The following is a 21,707-nucleotide window of genomic DNA, read 5'->3' on the forward strand; positions in this document are numbered from 1 at the left end:
GAATAAAAACTTTACCAACTTGTTCATTCTGATAATATGGCATACAATGCTCATTTTACATTACTCTGTTTTGCATTTTACACAAAATTATACCCCTATGTTTGACTTTGCAATATTTGGTTTAGTAAATTGTGGCATGTAACATGGTATCTCAGTGACCAATTTTGGAAGAATTGAAACGTCAAACACGTCTTTACTGTAATGATACAATTTGCAATGCATAAATTCCATAACTCCAGTTTACTTTCTCACAAAATATTTGTTTGTGATGCTCATAGCTCAAAAAGTATGTGGCCTATAATAATGAATCCTTTTCATAAAATGTTTGTTGAGGCTATTCCCCATTAAGACTGTAAATATTTGAATTATTTCTTCCTTATTTGTGACAAATGTACCAGTGGGGGGCGGGGGGGAGGGGACGGGGGCACACCCTGTGTCCTACAGACATATTCTAGTTTTAGAATACATCTGCAAAAGGTCAGTAACGAAAAGGTTATAGAAAAGGGATTTCTTTTAACAATTAAACAAGAAACGATCCTTCGAAGTGAGATAATGACAACCTTAAACGTTTGAAAGCTATTGCTTAGAAACCAGTATTACTACAAAGTAACTTCGACTTAATTAACTGATCCTCAAAACAAAAATAGACATTCCTGACCACAGGCAATAATGGGATGCTATTGACCACTGTAGGCAGATATCACTATCATAGTGAGCATATAAAACAGACGATCACTCTGTGAACTTAGACTACTGTATGCCAAACTAATATCTTGATAAATTGATTAGAAAGGATTTTAGGGATCCAAAGTATCTTTACCGGCCTTCTGGCCTGCCGACCGACAGACCGACTGACAGTTAGTAAAACAATATACCTTTCTTCTTTGAAGGGTATAGTGCATAATAAAAGACAAAATGATGTATAGAATGACTGTACTTAATATATTATACATATACGAATAAAGCTTTTCCCGATACGCCACGCTGAGGTTTAAGGAGGTTTGTTTCGACCAGACGCCACACCGGCAAGTGAACGTGTACTTCAATTATCTTAACTTATTAGTAATTAATTGCGCCACTGTTTCCTGGTTGCGGACCTTCCTCTGATCTATAAGACACAAAATAAACGTTTTCGAAAAACCTTTCATAACACCAATGGCAAATAAGGTCAAAGAACAAACGTTAAACAACGCAGACACTACTGACATTTAGTTTTGTCCTTATGTATGCTATATGTGTTTATGCATTGTTGATGTTTCCTTTCTTCTGCTTTTATTATTTCATGCCTCATATTATATTTGCAAATGGTCACAAATTTTCCAAAACATAAATAAGATATCCCGAGGGTTGTTTGCTGGTTCTATTATTGATACAGAACTACCATGAGCATTAAATTTCTTAAGTTATTTTATAAAACCTGCGAATAAGTAAAGTTTCTCCGGCCCATGTAGTCAATTAGAAATTAAAGTTACAAGAAGGCAGGACCCTAAAAAATCCTAACATAGCTTCAGTTGAATTAATTTAGTAAAGAAGGAAGCCAAGCTTGTATATTCAGCGATAAACAACGGTTGACACACGGACCTGTATGGCTTCAATTATGAGGTTCCAAAATCACATGATGGATGCCAAATTCATAAACTCGTATGAATGGAGATCTGCATAGTTCCTATAATCATGTTAAATTAGCTTTTTACAATGAAATGAAACAATGACTGCATGTTGTTAATCGTCTGGTTAGCCATAGTTATTCGTTCAAGTACTAACTGAAAATATCTTATCTTTAGGTATTTTCTTTCAATGTAGAAATTTTTCATCAAAAGCGTTTAACCGAACAATATATATAAATCAGTTACATTAACTAAATGCTATGCAGTGACAGCCAATTGTTAACATACTTCCAGTTTAAGAGGTAGTGTATTATGTATGTACTATTTTAATCTAATGAAAAGTACTGTTAACACACATAGCCTTGTTTATTTATTATAATATATACGTAGATTTTATGCAATATATGTTATTAATATGTTATTTGAGTGGAACATAACAACACGAAAATGATCCGTGGACTAAGGATGAAAGTCGTAACCCAGAAATTAAGCAATGGTTGAGCTATGCCATGATGTTATACTGTCATTCTGAAAACTTTTAAGGGTAGATATCGGTCTGAGCAACATATCAGTAAAATGCAATGACGATTTTAAGAAACGTTGGTGTCTAATGAATACAATTTAGCATTGCATAGGGATAACGCTGATTTGGATGGTGAAAAAGAAAATTCATTTGACATTTCTTGTAGTAAATCTTATCTTTTAATGCCTGAAATAATTAATAATCTACTTTGGTTGTCAGATAATGCTACGCTATGTATTATATACCGAATAAATTGTAAAACATAGGGGTTGATATACCCCATCCAACACATTATTACATACGGGAAATCTTCAGAACTTCTAATCATTTATAAAGGAACTGAACTTTCATGTTTACAATAAAGAAAACAAAATAAATGAATGAAATCAGATACATTTGCTCCTTAATGTCATTTGGCCAAATCTATGGTTCCTGTTTCATTTCTGGACGATTTGCTTACTGACAGACCTATTCTTTGCTAGTAGAGTAGAAATTATGAAAGCATTGCAAAAACTGATATGACCGCAAAATTTTCAAGGGAGTCCCAATGAGGAACATCAAAAGGAAAACTGATCCAGCAATATAAGTCTTTATTCAAGATGACAGCTATTTCAAATTAATACGAAATTATCAAAGAGAGTGAATTCCGCATTTTTCATACACAAGGTTTACAGAAATTAGTGTAATTTCTTTTTGACATACGGTAGAAAGCGACATCCAGTGTAAACAATCCCGGAATTAATGTATTAATGCTGAAATGGATAAAACTTTGCCTAATTTCTGGGTTACGAAATCGAAAACCTAGACGAATTACAAAAACAGGCCCACGGACCAAAAGGTGGAAAACCACAGGTTGCCTAACAATACAAAAACGAAGATGTTGCAGGCTGGTTTTATTGAGCCTGTTTGTGGACAGATGTGAAAATGCTATCTTGAGTTTATTTTATACTTTTCAAACATGAGTTTAAGTCGTAAAATGAGCTATTTTATAGGATAGCATAATTCGTTGTTTTTTTTTATTATTATTAATTTTGAAAACTTATTAACAGCTATCACGTTTGATAGTCCTTGATTCAGGAGTGTTCTAACCAGATCTAAACTAGAAGATGCTTTTGCAAAAAAACGCATGTCTCCCCCAATGCAAAGTGGTATAGGCAAGAAGTCAATAGGAGTCAGGAGCGAAAGTCAAAGAGACACTGATGGTTGGCTGTAATAGGGATCATGTACTTGGCATGTCCAGTCATCCTGCTAAGTTTTAACACTCTTGGCCTAGTGGTTCTCAAGTCACTGTTCAGACTCCTGTGACCTTGACCTTTGATCAAGTGACCCCAAAATAAATAGGGGTCATCTATTCTGCATGTCCAATCATCCTATTAAGTTTCAACATTCTAGGTCAAGTGGTTCTCAAGTTATTTTCCGGAAATGATTTCACATGACCATGCCTCTGTGACCTTGACCTTTAACAGAGTGACCCCAAAATCAATAGGGATCATCTACTCTGCATGACCAATCATCCTATTAAGTTTTAACATTCTGGGTCAAGTTGTTCTCAAGTTACTGACCGGAAATGTTTTTCAATGTTCAGGCCCCTGTGACCTTGACCTTTCACGGAGTGACCCGAAAATCAATAGGGGTCATCTACTTTTCATGACCAATTATCCTATTAAGTTTCAACATTCTGGGTCAAGTGGTTCTCTAGTTATTGATCGGAAATGGTTTTCAATATTCAGGCCCCTGTGACCTTGACCTTTGACAGAGTGACCCCAAAAACAATAGGGGTCGTCTACTCCAGCAGCCCTACAACTCTATGAAGTTTGAAGGTTCTAGGTCAAATGGTTCTCCAGTTATTGCTCGGAAATGAAGTGTGACGTACGGAAGGACGGAAGGACGCACGGACGGAAGGACAAAAACAAGGGGGGGGGGGGAGACATAATTACGTTACATATATTTGCAGTACATATATCGACGGATTTTATACTATACTGATCATAACAGCTAACCCGTCATTAGTTCTTATATATATATAGTCATTTGAGTTGTAATATACAAAAAATGGGCACAGTGGAAAATCACATGCCGCCCAACATGACCTAATTGAAAATGTTGTAGGCTGGGTTTGATTGAGCCTGTTCATGGACAGAGGTGGAAATGCAAGCTTTAGTCTATAGTCTATTTTTTGTTACTTTTCCGGCATGGGTTTAGACGTAAAATGAGATAGTTTATGTAATAGCATGATTTGTTATATTTTATTTACCTTTACCCTGCAAATTTTGTTGAATGAACTGGTCCATCATTCAATGTGGGCACTATCTTTTATCATTCGAAGGGGTGTTCATTGAAAATTTACTGACCGAATAACGAACAGTGCAGACCATGATCAGACTGCACGAATGTGCAGGCTAATCTTGGTCTGCACTGGTCGAAAAGGCAGAATCACTTGCCACCAGCAGGCTAAAGGTTAATTGTGAAAACTTATTAACAGCTACCAAGTTTGATAGTCCTTGAATCAAGAGTGTTTTAACAAGATCTAAATTACGTTACATATATTTGCAGTATATATATCGACGGATTTTATACTATACTGAACAAAACATCTAACCCGTCGTTAGTTCTTTTGCCGGTACTTAACAAATTACTAAACGTACCATTTTGAAACCTAGTGCACGCTTAGAACAATATGCTGTTAATAAGTTTGATATAAATTAACTCATTTTACGACTTAAAGCCGTGTTTGAAAAGTCACAAAAATACACTAAAACATAGAAAAATTAACAAAAATAGAAACTGGCGGATAAGCTCTTTGGTACAGTAATTTAATTATATATTGATAACGTTCACTGATGTCATCACGAGCAAGTAATATCAACAGTTACTGAGGAATGTTCAATTAGTTTTATTTAACTGGAACTCTTGAGAATATATAGTATAAATCATTATAATATAATGCATCCATATAAAGAGTCCACATGGTATAATGGTTCTTGTTAAACAGTATACTGGAAAGTAAACGTGTACCGCACTAACCTTTCCAGATCAGAAGTAGCTCCGGTTTTGTTGTTCTGGTTGTTACTACCGTTTGATCTATAAAACCCAAAATAAGCGTTGTTTTAAAACATCATATAACAACATAATACATGATACATTGTATGTATCTTAATATGAAACTTTAGTTGTCTTCTTTTTTTAACTATGTTATGATATTTACTAAAGAAGACAGTATACTGGAAAGTAAACGTGTACTGCACTAACCTATCCAGATGATCAGAAGTAGCTCCGGCTTTGTTGTTCTGGTTGTTACTACCGTTTGATCTATAAAACCCAAAATAAGCGTTGTTTTAAAACATCATATAACAACATAATACATGATACATTGTATGTATCTTAATATGAAACTTTAGTTGTCTTCTTTTTTTAACTATGTTATGATATTTACTAAAGATGACATTTAGCATCAATGATTTGATTCTAAAAACGGAAGATAAAACAGCTCTTCAAAGACGTTAAGAAGTTAGCAGACTTTTAAATGAGGACGTTTTCACATATACAATTTCTGGAAAACTACATAGCTGAGTTCATTGTACCAAAGGGACTAAGACTACAAATGAAAGTACAAGTTGGCGAGAATAAACGTCTACAAGAATCTGTTGACCGTCTTCTGGAGAAATCGTCTTTTGGAAATCTGTAGGCTGATACCAGATGAACATACCCACCATTTGGCAGAATCTAAACGCAAGATGGCCGAGCTAGAGAAAAAACTTTCTTCTAATGTGACAGATACTAGTAAACTGCACTATATTAATGATGAGAAATTTAAAAGCACAGATGAAAAGAATAGTATCATCATTGAAAGACAAAAACGTAAATTAAACTCAGGTATGAGAAAGATGTTGTGATTGTGCAAGAAGCGACAGCTTAAACAAAGTCAATGGAAAAGAAACTTAACAGACAGAGGAAAAGAAAGTAAACCCAGTAAAAAGATCAGTCTTCTGGTATGAAGCCAAATTCAAATGGAAATAAGAAACCATTTAAATCCAAACAAAATGAAAAACCATCAACCCTATATCTGCAAGTGGACACGATAAAATTAATAAACATTCAAGTCAGTCTTCACGACCACAACAGCAACAACGAAACAAAATTTAACAGCCCTGGGCATCATGAAAGATAGGAGACCATATACAGAGGCCATAAAAACAAGGGATGACCTCAACCAACCAAATTCAAGATTCGATCAACACGCAGATCAAATTTCTCCAAAACATCCAAGAAACCACCGTTTAGTTAGAATCACAAACAAACGCAAATGGAAGCAACAAAAGAAGAAAAAAAACAAGAAATCCAAAGAGGTAAAGCAACTATTAAAAATTTATCAAACAGAATTCGAACTGATAATGACTATACACTTTTAGGGAAAGAGACATTTTGCTTTACCGGTAGACTTAGAATTAAAGAATAATTCTACAAAGAACATAAAAAGATGCAACATCAGATGAAAGAAACAGTGAAAATTACTCTGAAAAGCCTTTCTTTAATAAGAAAACTTCATCATTCACTCCAAAAAGTGATTGTGATCAGTATTTATATATGAATGTTTAGGCAGTTACTGAAGAAATTATAAACTCTGTACCTAATAAGAAGAGGTATACAAATACATGTATCAGCAAAGATGAACTTCAAAGCCTAAGAAACCTTACACAGGATCGTACTATTACCAGATAGAAAAAAGACAAGTCTGAAACTACAGGATGTCCCAGAATATATGTCCACTTAACAAATGTTAATTACTTTGTCAAAAATGCTTCAATATTGACAAATTTGGTCTCACATGAACAGTAATGGATGTAAGTTTTTCCTCATTACCAGAATGACGTCATGCGACGTAACGGTAACGTCCTATGACATCATCAATGACGTCATTCATATTCAAGCTTCCAAGATGGCTGACAGTACTGAAATTATCAGGCTCTACTATGAAAATGGTAAATTCCCATCTATTGTGCGAAGAAAGTTGATTAAAATACACCCTTCAATAAAGGCACCTTCCAATAAACAAATCATCCGAGTGGTTTAAAAATTTGAGCAGCACGGAACAGTTTTAGATCGCAGGAAAGCTAATACTGGGTGACCAAGAAGTGCCCGTTCCGAAGAACTGATTCAAGCAGTGCATAGAATTTTAAAATATGACTTGAAGCTAACAGCTTATAAAATTTCAATGATGCAGCACTTAAAAGACGATGACATTTCATCACAGATAGCATTTGCAAAGTGGATGCGGTCAAACGAAGAACTAAGAGACAGTATTTGGTTTAGTGACAAATCACATTTTCATCTTGATGGCTATGTCAATAAACAAAACATCAGGTTCTGGGGATCCACCAAACCTGACTTTCATGACAAGAAGCCGCTGCATAGTCGGAAAGTTACCGTATATGCTGCCATGGGTGCATCCGGGATAATCGGGCCATTCTCTTACGAGGAGAACGGCGAGTATTGTACCGTAACTGCTAAACGATACTTGAAAATTTTGCAGAATAAGTTTATTTCAGAACTAATAAGAAAGGGAACAGTGATTGAAAGATGTTGGTTTCAACAAGACGGGGCGACCTTCCACACTGCAAATGATGTTTTAAAGTGATTAGAGCAAACATTTGGCACCCGCGTGATTTTTGTGAAAACCGACAAAGTTTGGCCTCCGTATTCACCAGATCTCAGCCCCCTTGACTTTCATCTATGGGGATACTTAAAAGACCGTGTTTATTACCCCAAACCAACATTCATTAGAGAGTTAATAGCCGCTATTCGTAGAGAGATAAGAACAATTTCAAGAGACACATGTGCCAGCGTCATACGTAACTTTAGAGAGCGGATTAAGCTGGTAAGGCAAAATAATGGTGGTCACTTAGAACATGTACTATAGAAACTGTAAATAAATAATCAAGCTAATTGTTTGATGTACAAAACCTTATGTATGTACTTTTTCAAATAAGATATAATTTGCTTATGTGTGACTCTTCTGTGAAAAGTGATTAGCATTTGTTAAGTGGACATATATTCTGGGACACCCTGTATAATAATAATGAATCGAACAGACTATGAAAGCGAGGTAAATAGACAGCCTAAAAATGACAGGTATTATGAAAAAGGTTGATTCGTGTATGTAAGAGACAGTTAAAAGTAATGTTTAAAAGTTTGCAGATAAAATTAGTCAAAAACAATTCTACATCACAGATGAATTTGAAACTTTTCCGGTAAATATAAAAATCCCACATTTTTATATTTTGCCTAAAACTCACACAAAAATTGATGCCACTTGGATTCCCAGGTAGGAACTCTTGCACGGAAAACATATCTAAATATTGATGTTATACTTAAACCTCATATACAGTCCCTGCCTTCTTACGTTAAGGATACTAATGATTTTCTTGTTAAACTTAAAGAGTGTAAATTTGGTTTTGAGAAGGCTTATCTGATTACTCATTATGTTAGTTCTCTTTATAATAACATTCCTCATTATGTTATGAAGGCATTCAGGCCTGTAAACAGTTTCTTGAGAAAATTAGCCATACTGGCAAACTGTCAATTGACATTATCTGTTGTTTAACTGAAACTGTATTGCGAAACAAACTTTTTCAATTTGATGATCAGTACTATTTGCAACAAATGGGTACTGCAATGGGTAGTCCTATGGCTCCTGTTTATGCCTTATTATTCATGATTTCCTTAGTTCATGTAGTTTGAATCGTGCTCTGTGGTTTCGCTTCTTGGATGACATGTTTATGATCTGGATTCATTTTTTTTTTGATAAATTAAATGAATTTTTAGAAAATATCAACAATATTCATCCTCAGATTAAGTTTTCCTATAATTTTTCTGAAAAAATGTGTTTCATTTTTGGATGTTAATGTAGCTATTCATTTCAATACTGCTGGCCACAGTTTTTTCTGATTTTAGTTTTATGCATATTGACTGTGTTAAGGATAAAATGAACAGGCTGCTGAAGGAAACACGTTGGATGCACACATTAGATACTGTGTACCCACAAGGCCTCAATTCAAAGACTATACAATATACAGTAGTGTAGCTCATTTGACATTGTATTATTTACTCCAAATGATTAAAAAAGAGAGCTGAGTTTTACGGCGAATCGACACAAAATTGTCATATATCACCGATCCAAATAATTATTTGAGCTGTTTAATGCATATGTTACAAGCATTTCAGTTAATACTGGTACGTTTATATTGTTTGCTTTTAATGGCAGTCCTTATCAGTAGTATTACTGAATCTTTCTGATCTTGACTTGCCGTTGTAGACGAACTTTTGTGCACACTATTTATTTATTGATTTTACATTAATATTGTTTTTAAAACTATATGTTCTGTTGCTTTTTTCTGGATTATATATATAATTCAAATAGTGCGGCAAACGTAACGTCATATTTTGACGTTATGATGTCATGTTAACAGAGTCATGACGTCAAATATATGTTTGTATACATAGATACATTGTATGTTTGCCTGAAGAAGTATCTTAATACGAAACGCGTTGCAAACTTGAGTTGACTTCTTTATTTAACCATATTATGACAACATTGGCAAATTAGGCCAAATAATAAACGTAAAACAAATCTAAATAAAGTCTTCGATTTAAACGCAGACAGTACTGACATGTAGTTTCGTCTTTATGTAACTTACCTATGTTTAAGCATTTATTGTTTTTCTTATTACTTATTCTTTTTCCTTCATGTACATCATACAGACAATGATAATAACGTTTACATAATACATATACAATGTTACCAACATGTTTAATATATCAAGTATGTGTCCATTGCTAATTTTTCATTTTATAAGTTGTTGCTGATATACTATCATTTGATTAATGTACATCAAGAAATTTCTTTTGAAATCTCACACCAACATCTCAAAGATATTTACTCATACAAACAACCTCCCATACAATCATACATGCTCTCAAACATATCCACGTATACAAATGTGATATCAGCTGATATAGTGTTTCATGTCTTCTTTATGCATTTTTGTTGCTTCTTTCTTCTTGCTTTTAGTATTTCATGCTTGATGTTACATTTGCTTAATATGTTCACAAAGATTTTTAACAAATAAATAATATTTACCGAGGGTTGTTTGCTGGTTGTATGATTGATATAGAACTATCCTGAATATTAATTCTCTAAAGTTATTTTACTTTTTAAAACCTGCGAATAAATTGTCCGGCCCTTTTTGTCACTTAGAAAATCAAAGTTACAAGAAGACAGAGCCCTCAAACAATAATTCTAACATTGTTTCAGTTTTATTAATTTAACAAAGAAGGAAACCAATCATTGTATATTGTATTTAAGAAATAATAAATATGTGCCTATATTTTATCAGTTAATAAAATATGGGCAGGCGTTCGGATGCGTAATGGTTAAATCACGAGTGCGTAGCACGAGTGATTTAATATTCGCATCCGAACGACTGCCCATATTTTATTAACTGATAAAATTATTGGAACATACTTATTATTTCGATTCTAACCAAGCAAATTCTTCGCATTTTACAGCACTACATTTTAGCTCGATATGTCATTCGGCTGGCCATATGCTATTATAAAAACCTCCCCACGAGTGGAAAGCGTTGCATAAAACGGAATGTTCCGATATTCAACAAATTTTAATTAAAGTATTAAGTAGTTACCTCTGTAAAAATGTTATTTTCAATAACATCTAAGGTCGGATATAGAAATCAGAAGTAAATACTTCATTCAATGTTTATATATGCAGTTTCTAAAAATAGTGCGCGTCACCTACATGATGGCACTGAAACATACACGCCAGAACATTGCGGCGGCATATAAACACGTAAACACTTGAGTCTGGAAGATTGGAACATGAATTATAATTTATTTACTGTCAAAGTAGAATCTAGTTGACATTTGTGGTGCCTACAGCGCAGAAATTGTAAACTACAGACACGACCAGACATAGATGCACTGGTGTTGAAGTTGAAACTTACCGGGCTGAAACATTTTCTTACGGTAAAATTACAAACAAATAAATTCATCAGTTAGAAATTGTTTGTTTCAGAAAATTTGATGTACTTTTTATTACTAGTCTACTTGATCTAATATCACTGAAAAAGTCGAGTATTTAGTCGGTATATAACAGAAGCAGAGTAGAATCTCGCAGTCGTGTGACAATCGTAGGGTGGAATGGAAGAGCTATATTTTATCGTAGATTCATGTATAGGCGATTTCGCTATATGTTTATATAGCAACTGCTGCGGATCGTGTTAGAAATTGCGATAAACAACGGTTGACGCGTGGACCGGTATGACTTCTATTATGATGTTCCAAAACAACATAATGGATGCCAAATTCATTAAGTCATTTAAATAGAGTTCAGAATAGTTCTTGTAATCATGTTAATAGGCATGTTAGGATGACAATAAACAATTCCCGCACATTGTTAATCATCTGTTTAGCCACAGTTCTTCACTCAAGTGATTAAATATGCAATGATATCTTTCAAGAAAATATCTTATCTTTAGATATTTTCTTTTAATATAGAAATTCCTCATCAAATGTGTTAAATCCATCAATATAAATCAGTTATATTCTTAATTAAATGCTATGCAGTAACAATCAATTGTTGACATACTTCCAGTTTTAAATGTGGTATACATTATACTGTGTTTAGCAATAGATATGTGTGTAATATGTTTACAGCAATGGACAGTACTGCTAACACACATACCTTTGTTTATTTAATGCATTTTATGTCATTTTAATGTTATATACAAATCATGTTTAATAGTCCTTGATTCAAGAGTGTTATAACTAGATCTTAATTACATCAGTAAATTGTAGTTACATATATTTGCAGTATATATATCGACGGATTTTATACTATACTAAACAAAAACAGCTAACCCGTCATTAGTTCTTTTGCCAGTACTTAACACATTACTAAACGTACATTTTTTAACTTTAGTCAACGCTTAAAACAATACGCTGTTGATAAGATTTTACAATTTGCTGCCATTATATGTGTGTGTGTTCGGGTTTAACGTCTTTTTCAACAATTTTTCAGTCATATAAACGACGGTGTCTACTTGTAGCAGTGAGCACAATGCCCAACTTTATAGTGCTGCCTCACTGGAATATCACGCCGTAGACACGTGGCATGATACCCCACCCAGTCACATTATACTGACACCGGGCTGACCAGTCCTAGCACTATCCCCTTAATGCTGAGCGTCAAGCGAGGAAGCTGCTAGTACCATTTTTTACGTCTTTGGTATGACGCGGCCGGGGATCGAACCCACGACCTCCCGCACTCGAAGCGGACGCTCTACCACTAGGCTACCGAGGCATAAATTCGCTCATTTTAAAACTGCAAACTATCTTTGATTAATCACAAAAATACACTAAAGCACATAGAATTGACAAAGAACATTTAATATGCGTGTGAAATTTAAACATTGCTTGGTAAAATGATAAAAATCTGCACTTCCTTATTTCTAAAAATTGTATATATTCATTTTTCTAAAAACACATCTTTTATGTGAATTTGTGTGACGGTTCAAAACGGGCGTTTGTAGCAAAATGAATGAAATTATATTTTTGAGTAACTTAATTACTATTGAACTTTTAGTATGATAATATTGATAGAGCGGGTCTAACTGTCCCTTTAATTTAAGAAATGTACATTCAGTAATTTTCAAACTATTTGCAAAATAGCAAATGGCGTATGGGTTCTTAAACTTTTTGCAAAATAGCACATAGCGGGTGAGTTCTTTGGTACAGTATAGTTATATATTGTCATATATATAAGTCTTCCCAAGCAAATCTTTTTAACTGAGGAATGTCCAACTAATTTTATTTAACTGGCACTCTCTGGAATACATGGTATTAATTATAATAATACAAACGGAGTGTCCATATAAAGAGTCCACATGGTATAATGGTACAGTATACTGGAAAGTAAACGTGTACTTCACTAACCTTTCCGAACCATTAGCCTTCGCCTCTTTGTTGTTTTGTTTGTTTGTTTCGTCTGATCTGTAAAACCCAAAATAAGCGTTGTTTTAAACCTTTCATAAAATCAATGGCAATTTAGTCCAACGAATAAACGTTAAACGAATCTAGATAAATGTATTCATCGATTCAAATGCAAACACTATTGACCAAGTGTTTCGCCCTTATGTATCTTATTTGTGTTTATGCATTAATTGTTGCTTCTTTCTTCTGCTTTTAGTATTTCGTGTTTGATATTACATTTGAAAATGATCACAAAGATTTCCAACAAATAAATAAGATATCTCGAGGATTGTTTTCTGGTTGTATGATTGAAATAGAACCACATGTATTCTGAATATCAAATTTCTAAAGTTACTTTATAAAACCTGTGAATTAATAAAATTGCTCTAATCCTTAGAGTCAATTAGAAAATCGAGGTTCTAAGAAGGCAGTCCCTCAAATCATAATTCTAACCTGGTCCGAGTTGTTATTAGTTAAACAAAGAAGGAAGCCGAGCTGTTATAAATAAGTCAAGACGCGCAAACCGGTGAGTTAACATTATGACTTCAATTATGACTTTACATATCAAACTGATGATCCATTCATTAACTCGTATGAATGAAGTTCAGCATATTCCTTCCTGTTTTCTTTTTGAAGGAGTTCATTTAGTTTGTAAGTCCATGGTATAAAAGTTCTTTATTCACAACTAATTTAGGTTTTCACCTGCTGACTGTTTCGGACAGTTCTCTGTCCTTCATCACGAGCACTGACTTCCGGTCATCTTCGACTGTTTCGCCACTGCAGGGGTGAGCGGCGAAAACGGAATCGTAGACGCTTGCAAGCTTGTACGCCCCCTCGTCACGGTTCATAGTCGAAGACTGGCGCCTGATATGTATTGCCTTTTCACTTGCGGAAACAGTCGAAGATGACCGAAAGTCAGTGCTCGTGATGAAGGACAGAGAACTGTTTGAAACAGTCAGCAGGTGAAAACCTAAGTTAGTTGTGAATAAAGACCTTTCATACTTCCTTCCTGTTTGTTGCTTATCGTCTGATAAGCCTCATTTCTTCGCCCAACTGATCGGATATTTAAAGATGTCCAATGCTCATTTTTCACGAAAATATCTTATCTTTAGATATTTACTTCCAACGAAGATCGTCTTGATCAAATGAACAAAATATGCAAATCAGTTTTGTAAATATTTAATTAAATGTTATGCAGCAACAGTCAATTGTTAACATACTTCCAGTTATTTAGTGGTGGTACACATTTATACTCTATGTATCATTTGTTTATAATTTTAAACCTAATGGTCAGTACTGATATTAAACACATAAATTATTGTTTATTTAATGTTTACATAAATGATATTCAGTAATTGTTGATACTTTTAATTAAATCATTTGAGTGTAATATACAAATCACATTTGCTTTAAAATACATGTCGACGGGTTACATTTAAACATTTATAGAAGCTTTCCTAGTTTTTAACGCAGCTTTTATTTTACATGAAGCTCAGCATTTACTTTGTTTAAATATCTGTATTCAAAAATGAATTTGCCTAGAAAAACAGCTACAGGTATCGCTCGTGTCTTATATTTGTCTGTTGAACGAATAAATAACTTAAACACAATGAAAACTAGAGCTATCACTAAAGGTGATGAATGTACCCCCCGCATGCACTGACACAGTACATTGCAATTTGACGCACACAAGATTGCATAATTATGTGGACTGTATGTATATAGACTGTATGTATACAGTATAGTAACAAAAAACAAAGTCCCATAACTATGCAGAATATTTATCTAATAGAACGTAACATGCACCATGCACAACTAGGGTTGGTACTGATCACTTGTGTGACGTTTCATTAAATTGTAAGCAAGGGTTCGGAAGATTAGGCTCGCACAAGATTGCATATGCAGACTGTATGTACATAGTATGTTAACAAGAAACAAAGTCCCATAACTCTGCAATTTTTGCTGTTGAAAGAACTTAACATGCCCCATGCACAACTACTGTTGATACTGATCATTTGTGTGAAGTTTCATTAAATTGTGTCAAGGGGATAAGGAGAGATGGTGCGCACACGATTGTGTCTATGTATATAGTATAGTAACAAAAAACAAAGTCCCGTAACTCTGCAAAAAAAAATTCTGAAAGAACCTAACATGCCTCATGCACAATTACTGTTGTTACTGATCACTTGTGTGAAGTTTCATTAAATTGTGTCAAGGGGATGAGGAGAAATGGTGCGCACAAGATTGTGTCTATGTATATAATATGGTAACAAAAACAACGTCCCGTAACTCTGCAATTTTTTTCCGAAAGAACCTAACATGCCCCATGCACAACTACTGTTGTTACTGATCACTTGTGTGAAGTTTCATTAAATTGTGTCAAGGGGACGAGGAGAGATGGTGCGCACAAGACTGTGTCTACGGACAGACAGACAGACAGACAACCTGAAACCAGTATACCCCCCTTACAACTTTGTTGTCGGGGGGTACAACAAACCTAAACAATCAGTGAATGCGAGCTTCTAGTCTATTAGTTCTTATAAATATTGTTAAACTAAAAGATATATTAACATAAAGATGTTATGTATTCAAACGGTTTATGTTTAAAATGGTCGCCATGTAGCAATAAAATCTGGAGCAGCGTGTTTTTATCAAATATATTCTGATCTGTATCATTTAAATGCATGCAGCACTGGACCAGTGAAACACAATACCTTGTGTAGCCTTCCTAACACATAAATGTTGAATACATGTAGTTAAATCACCAATAGATTCCTAAAGAGATGTTTTATCTATTTTGAAACAATTGAAATGTATTACTTACTCAAAAACTATCTTGCAAAAACAGCGATTCACTATCTTACTTCCGCTCTTTCCGAAAGCTTCCAGCATGTATTCCGATAACGTTTTGTGTTTCTTTATATTTTCATCCTCGTTCTCTGTTTTTTGTTTATCAGTCTGTTCCTTTATATTCTCCTCGTTCTCTGTTTTTTGTTCATCAGTCTGTTTCTTTATATTCTCCTCGTTCTCTGTTTTTTGTTTATCAGTCTGTTTCTTTATATTCTCTTCGTTCTCTGTATTTTGTTTTTCAGTCTGTTTCTTTTTATTCTCATCCTCGTACTGACCCTGTAATTTATAGAATTATATTTTTGGTTTAACAAATAATGTTCTATTCGAAATGTGTTTGACTTTAATTTGGACTTTAATATGCATCTATATGGTAAGCCGGCTCAAGCAACTTTGATACCGACTATGCATAAAAACGGCAATAGGTATACAAAAAAACATTTCTGTGGCGTTTTTTTCTTGCAACAATATCATTTTCAACCATTATTATTAAAATCTCCATATGTACAAATGACATTCACACGGTAAATAACATTGGTAAACACAAATCATAAACGTCACCTTGACGACGTCGTATGCGCTGTTGAACAATGCGATCAAAAGGTTGAACACAAGCATAGTGAAAAGGGAAACGTAAAAGTATATTATCATTTTTGAAAACCATCTAATTCCGCTTTGGTCTCCAGCATACTGGTCTTGCAATATAGCAAACGTGGCATATATCTCGTCACCATTGATGATGGAAAACAGTGTCTCTGCTGTAGACTGTTTTGTTTTAAACTGAAAAATATAGATGTAAAGTATTGTATGAAAATATACTTGTTCATCATTTAGGGAAGGTCAGCGCCTGCCTATATTTACGGTCTTATTGAACGGTTACAACAAAGCTGCTGTTTGTTATCGACGATAAACATTCGAAGCTGTTGATGCTCTGAAAGAGCCACATAAAACAGAGCAAAGAATGCATTAATCAAATACATAGGAGCAGTTAAAATATGCCAGATTCATGCAAACTGTTGTGCTATCGCATCATTTCGACTGTGGTCAGATGAATTATTTTCAAACCTTTGTGCGGGAACATTCTGCAAATCTCGATAACAACAAAGATATTATCAATATTTTAGTGTTTTTCAAAATTTTACACACTGTACAAATTTTGTATGGTAATCATAACTTCTAGGAGCAGTGTTCATCGCCTGTCGACTCAAATTGATGTTAACAAATTAGCTATAAGTTTTTCACTAAGTGTACAACATTTACTTATTATTCTTAAGAAGAATTTACCTAATAATGTGATAAGTGTATTTGTATTATCATGGTGTGACTTCTTTTCTAACAGGACTCGCATTAATTACTGGCGATCTATGAAGATATAGAAAAAGCCTTTATATGAATCTTCGATATGATTGGCTGATATTTTGTCCCTACAATTGTAACATAAGATATTCTACTTTTGTTCCATTACATAAGCATTATATTAGGGCCAAACGGTTGAAAACAAAATTTCAAAAACATAATTTGTATAAAAAGTCAAATGTTGGGCTGTAAAACACGTTTTAATATCCACGACGGTATCATATGAGATGAATTATGATTCAACGGTTACGTCATAAATGTATGACATAAAGTTTGACGTCATAATTATGTGACGTCATACAAACGTTAAGCTCGCAACTCGTAGCACAAGGTCAACTAGCCTAATAGTCTAGTTAAGCTAGAGAAAGGTTGGAACGCATAGCAAAAGTTTGGTTTTTGGTGCTGCAAGAAAGCAGATCTGCATACTTATGGCTATTTCCAGAAAGAAATTGACGTCCATAGGTTCTAAAGGAATTTTTCTACGGGCAGTTAAACTTTACGTAATTTTTTTTATTGTTACATAGAATTTGGAATTTGGCGCTAACTGTACATCTTGGTGACGTTATCGGGTACATGACAACAAGTTAGGCCGCCATTATTTTAAACTTGATGCAAACTGTGGTTTGAATTTCCATTCCAAAAGTATTTATCGATAATTGAACATAGGTGAGTGTGTTTCTGATGTATTTATAAATGACTGGCATGTGTGCGGCAGGATAACTATTGTCCTAATTTCGCATTGTGTTTGCTGGTAGACTACCGGCAAAAGATACGATGTAAATTTGAATATGTGTTTCTTGAATCTTTCCAAAAAAAGTTTTATTAAGCTGCTGACCAAAAATGTATACCAGAAAGTTAAAATATAGCAGTTTTTCAAACAAAATGTTAAAAAAGAAAGTGTTCCCGTTTGATTTTTTAATCTACGGAACCGGGTAGGGACCATGAATGCGCCAATTTCTCGATTTTTTTGTAACGTCATCTAAAAATTGAAACCAGAGTATTTTTGTCAATTCAAACAGTTGTGTTGAATTTTTTTGATTTAGATTATATCTCATGATCACATTGAGATACCTAGTATTATAATTCGGTATATGTTTTTCCAGTTCAGAATCTAGTTTCATGGTATGGACCTATAAAACCTTACTTTCATATTGTTTAAATAAATCAAAGTCTTCCCTTAGAGAATTACAGTCTCTTATTGGAAAACTGAATTGTTGCGGCTTGTGTCAGACCAGGCTGTATTTTTATATATAGAAAGTGGAATTGGTTACGGTACATACATGCTTTGCCCCCAAATATGGAAACTGATATTCCCCCATTTATCAAAAAGGATTTACTTTGGTGGGACAGATTTTTGTTTCATTATAATGGTATTTCCATTATGATATATGATCACCGGTCAAGGCCAGATGATTTTTTTTCTACTGACAGTAGTGTCACAGGTTGTGGAGGTTATTTCAATGATACATTCTTTCATATAGAATTCCCTGTTCAAACAAGGCAGAAAAGAATTAGACGTTGGAATGCCAGAACTAATAGCAATAAGTGTTGCTCTGAAACTATGGGGTCATGAATTTAAAGGTAAACGCATTGGTGTATACTGTGATAATCAATCAGTATTTCACGTCCTGCACATTGAAAACACGATTAGAAGAATTTCAGAATGGTTTTGAAGTTTGTTACTTATCAGCTCTTTATGAATGTGAAATTAGAACCAGTCATTTGTCAAGTAAAGAGAACAGATAAGCAGATTCCCCTTCTAGATGACATTTAGGTAAAAATATGAGGATGAATTCATTTGGAGACATTTGAGAGTTTTGTGTCAGATGACTTATTTGAATTTGCTAATGTTTGGTAGAAAATTTACAATTCTGTTATAGATCAATAGTTTAAGGAGTTGAAACAAGATCTAAAAATGTCAAATTGATCAGCTTACGCAACAGGTTCAATAAGGAATTTGAAGATTCAATGGGAATCTTTCATATTGTTTTGTTTATATTTTCGTTTGCAGTATTTACCTGCTGAAATGTACACTTTGCAATTATATGCTCAATTTTTGAGTAGATCTTTCAAATCAGTTCGAACCATGCATTTTATTGGGTCATTCAGTCGACCATTTGAATCGATTTCTAATAATTCTGTTTTTTAAAGGTTTAACTAGAATAAAACAACATTGTGTTGAACAAGCTGAACCTATTATTCCGGTTATATTAAACAAGTTGTATAGTAAACTTGATATCACAAATGCTGATGATTATGTTTATTGGTGTTTATTTTTATTTGCCTTTTTATTGGTGGCTAGAAAGTCCAATTTAGTTTCCACTTCTAAATCAGATATTGAATCCTTTCGTTGTTTGTTGAGAAGTGATAGTTCTCCTAAAGAGGAAAATTTATGTGTAACTATGAGATGGTCAAAAACCGTTCAGTTTGGACAACGTTTTTTAAAGACTTATTTTCTTAAGTTACAGACTTCAGTCTTATGTCCTGTAGCTGCCTACTACGATATATTAGAATTTATTCCAACTATGTCACAGCAAGATCAGCATTTATTTATATAAAAAATAGAAAAATGGTTACATATATGTTTCAAAAAGGCTCAGGTCTCTTCTGGAAGAGTAAGATTATAATTCTTCGAAGTTTTCTTCACATTATTTCCAAAGAGGTTTGCTACTTTTGCAGTCAGGTCTAATGTTGAAGCTGACGAAATTTAAATTTTGGGTGACTGGCATTCTGATGTTTATAAAAGATATATTTAGAAGAAGACAAACTCAATATTTTACTTTCAATAAGTGTTAAATTACAGTTTTAAGTGACGCAGATTGCTGAGGTCATGCTTGTGCCTTTCTAATGTTAATTAACTCGCTTGTAAATTTTAACTTTCCTTTTCTTTTTCTTCAGTTTCTCGCATAGATCAACTTAGAAACACCAAAATCAAGAATTGTCTCATTATTTCGGACTCCATTGCCAAACATGTAAAAGATATTTAGGATACAGACATTCAATCGTTTCCTGGAATTACTATATCACGTTTGATTTCTAAGATTGCTTAAGGTATATTAACCTCAATTATGAGAATATCATTTTTTAACGTTGGAAGCAGCGATGTTAATAACCATTCAGATAGTGAAATTTCCTCTCTTTATTCAAATCTTTTCACTTGTGCTAGAACATATGCTGATAGCTCAGTGTCTTTTTATTTTTCTTCAATATTACGTACACCAGTGGATTTTTCAGAAACTGGATCTAAGGTTTATTAAATAAATCTGACTTTAGAGGCTATTTGTAAGGCTAGAAAGGTCAAATTTTTGAAGTCTATTCGTCCTCTTTTAAAGGCAAATCTGCCGCTTAGGGATTTTTTTGCAGTTAAAGACGATGGTTTACATCTTAATCTTTTTTGTTGGATTTAACGTCGCACCGACACATGAAAGGTCATATGGCGACTTTCCAGCTTTAATGGTGGAGGAAGACCCAAGATGGCCCTTCGTGCATTATTTCATCACGAGCGGGCACCTGGGTAGAACCACCGACCTTCCGTAAGCCAGCTGGATAGCTTCCTCACATGCAGAATTCAACGTCCCGAGTGAGGCTCGAACCCACATCGATGAGGGGCAAGCGATTTGAAGTCAGCGAACATCTTAATCTAGATGGCACAAGGCGTTTAAGACAATTTTCCATTAATATATAATTTAACTTTTTTCATCACTGAATTACACATAGCTTTGTTCAGAGCTCAAGTTTATCTCTGAAAAAGTCATCTGAATTTCATTTTGGTATCGAACAATTTGCAGTTATACTCCTGAGTAACTAGCAAAAACAATATAATGAGTTTACATATGTACACAAGTATATTGAAGGACAGATGAGTAAACTTCTCTCGTAGATAACTTATCAGAAGGAAGTTCTTTTCTCTACAAAGTAGTATGTTATACTTTGTAGAAATTTCTAGAGAAAATGTTAAGTGACGTTTCCCTAGAAGAGGAAAGTGTCGATGTGTTATTAACAGATTCATTTCTAAAATTTTGTTGTGTTGAAGTGTAATTATACAAACGTGTAATTAATTCAAACAAGAGGTGGATTACTAGTGCTATATATTAAATGAATGTGTACTAGTAGATTTCTCTCGTAGATAATTTATCAGAGGAAGTTTATTTCTCCATAAAGTAGTATGTTATACTGTGCAGAAATTTCTAGAGAAAATGGTATGTGACGTTTTCCTAGAAAAAGACAGTGTTCATATGTTATTGACAGATTTATATGTAAAATTCTCACGTGTTGTGTTTTGCTAACATTTATGAATAGACAGTCTTGTCTCATAACTTTTGATTCAGTTG

General features: G+C 33.9%; 1 protein-coding gene across 1 annotated transcript; it reads right to left on the reverse strand.

Moving 5' to 3' along the window:
- Positions 1 to 264: 264 nt before the first annotated feature.
- On the reverse strand, positions 265 to 16,083 carry LOC123550303 (uncharacterized protein DDB_G0285917-like). The gene is made up of 5 exons (XM_045338735.2): positions 15,998 to 16,083; positions 13,138 to 13,194; positions 5,380 to 5,439; positions 5,155 to 5,211; positions 265 to 1,108 (listed from the first exon to the last, which is right to left on the reverse strand). The coding sequence occupies exons 1-5, from the start codon at positions 16,063 to 16,065 to the stop codon at positions 1,060 to 1,062; spliced, it is 291 nt and encodes a 96-aa protein (XP_045194670.2). The 5' UTR covers positions 16,066 to 16,083; the 3' UTR covers positions 265 to 1,059.
- Positions 16,084 to 21,707: the final 5,624 nt, after the last annotated feature.

Source organism: Mercenaria mercenaria, chromosome 6 (genome assembly GCF_021730395.1).
Source record: "Mercenaria mercenaria strain notata chromosome 6, MADL_Memer_1, whole genome shotgun sequence".
Classification (NCBI taxonomy): Eukaryota; Metazoa; Mollusca; class Bivalvia; order Venerida; family Veneridae; genus Mercenaria; species Mercenaria mercenaria.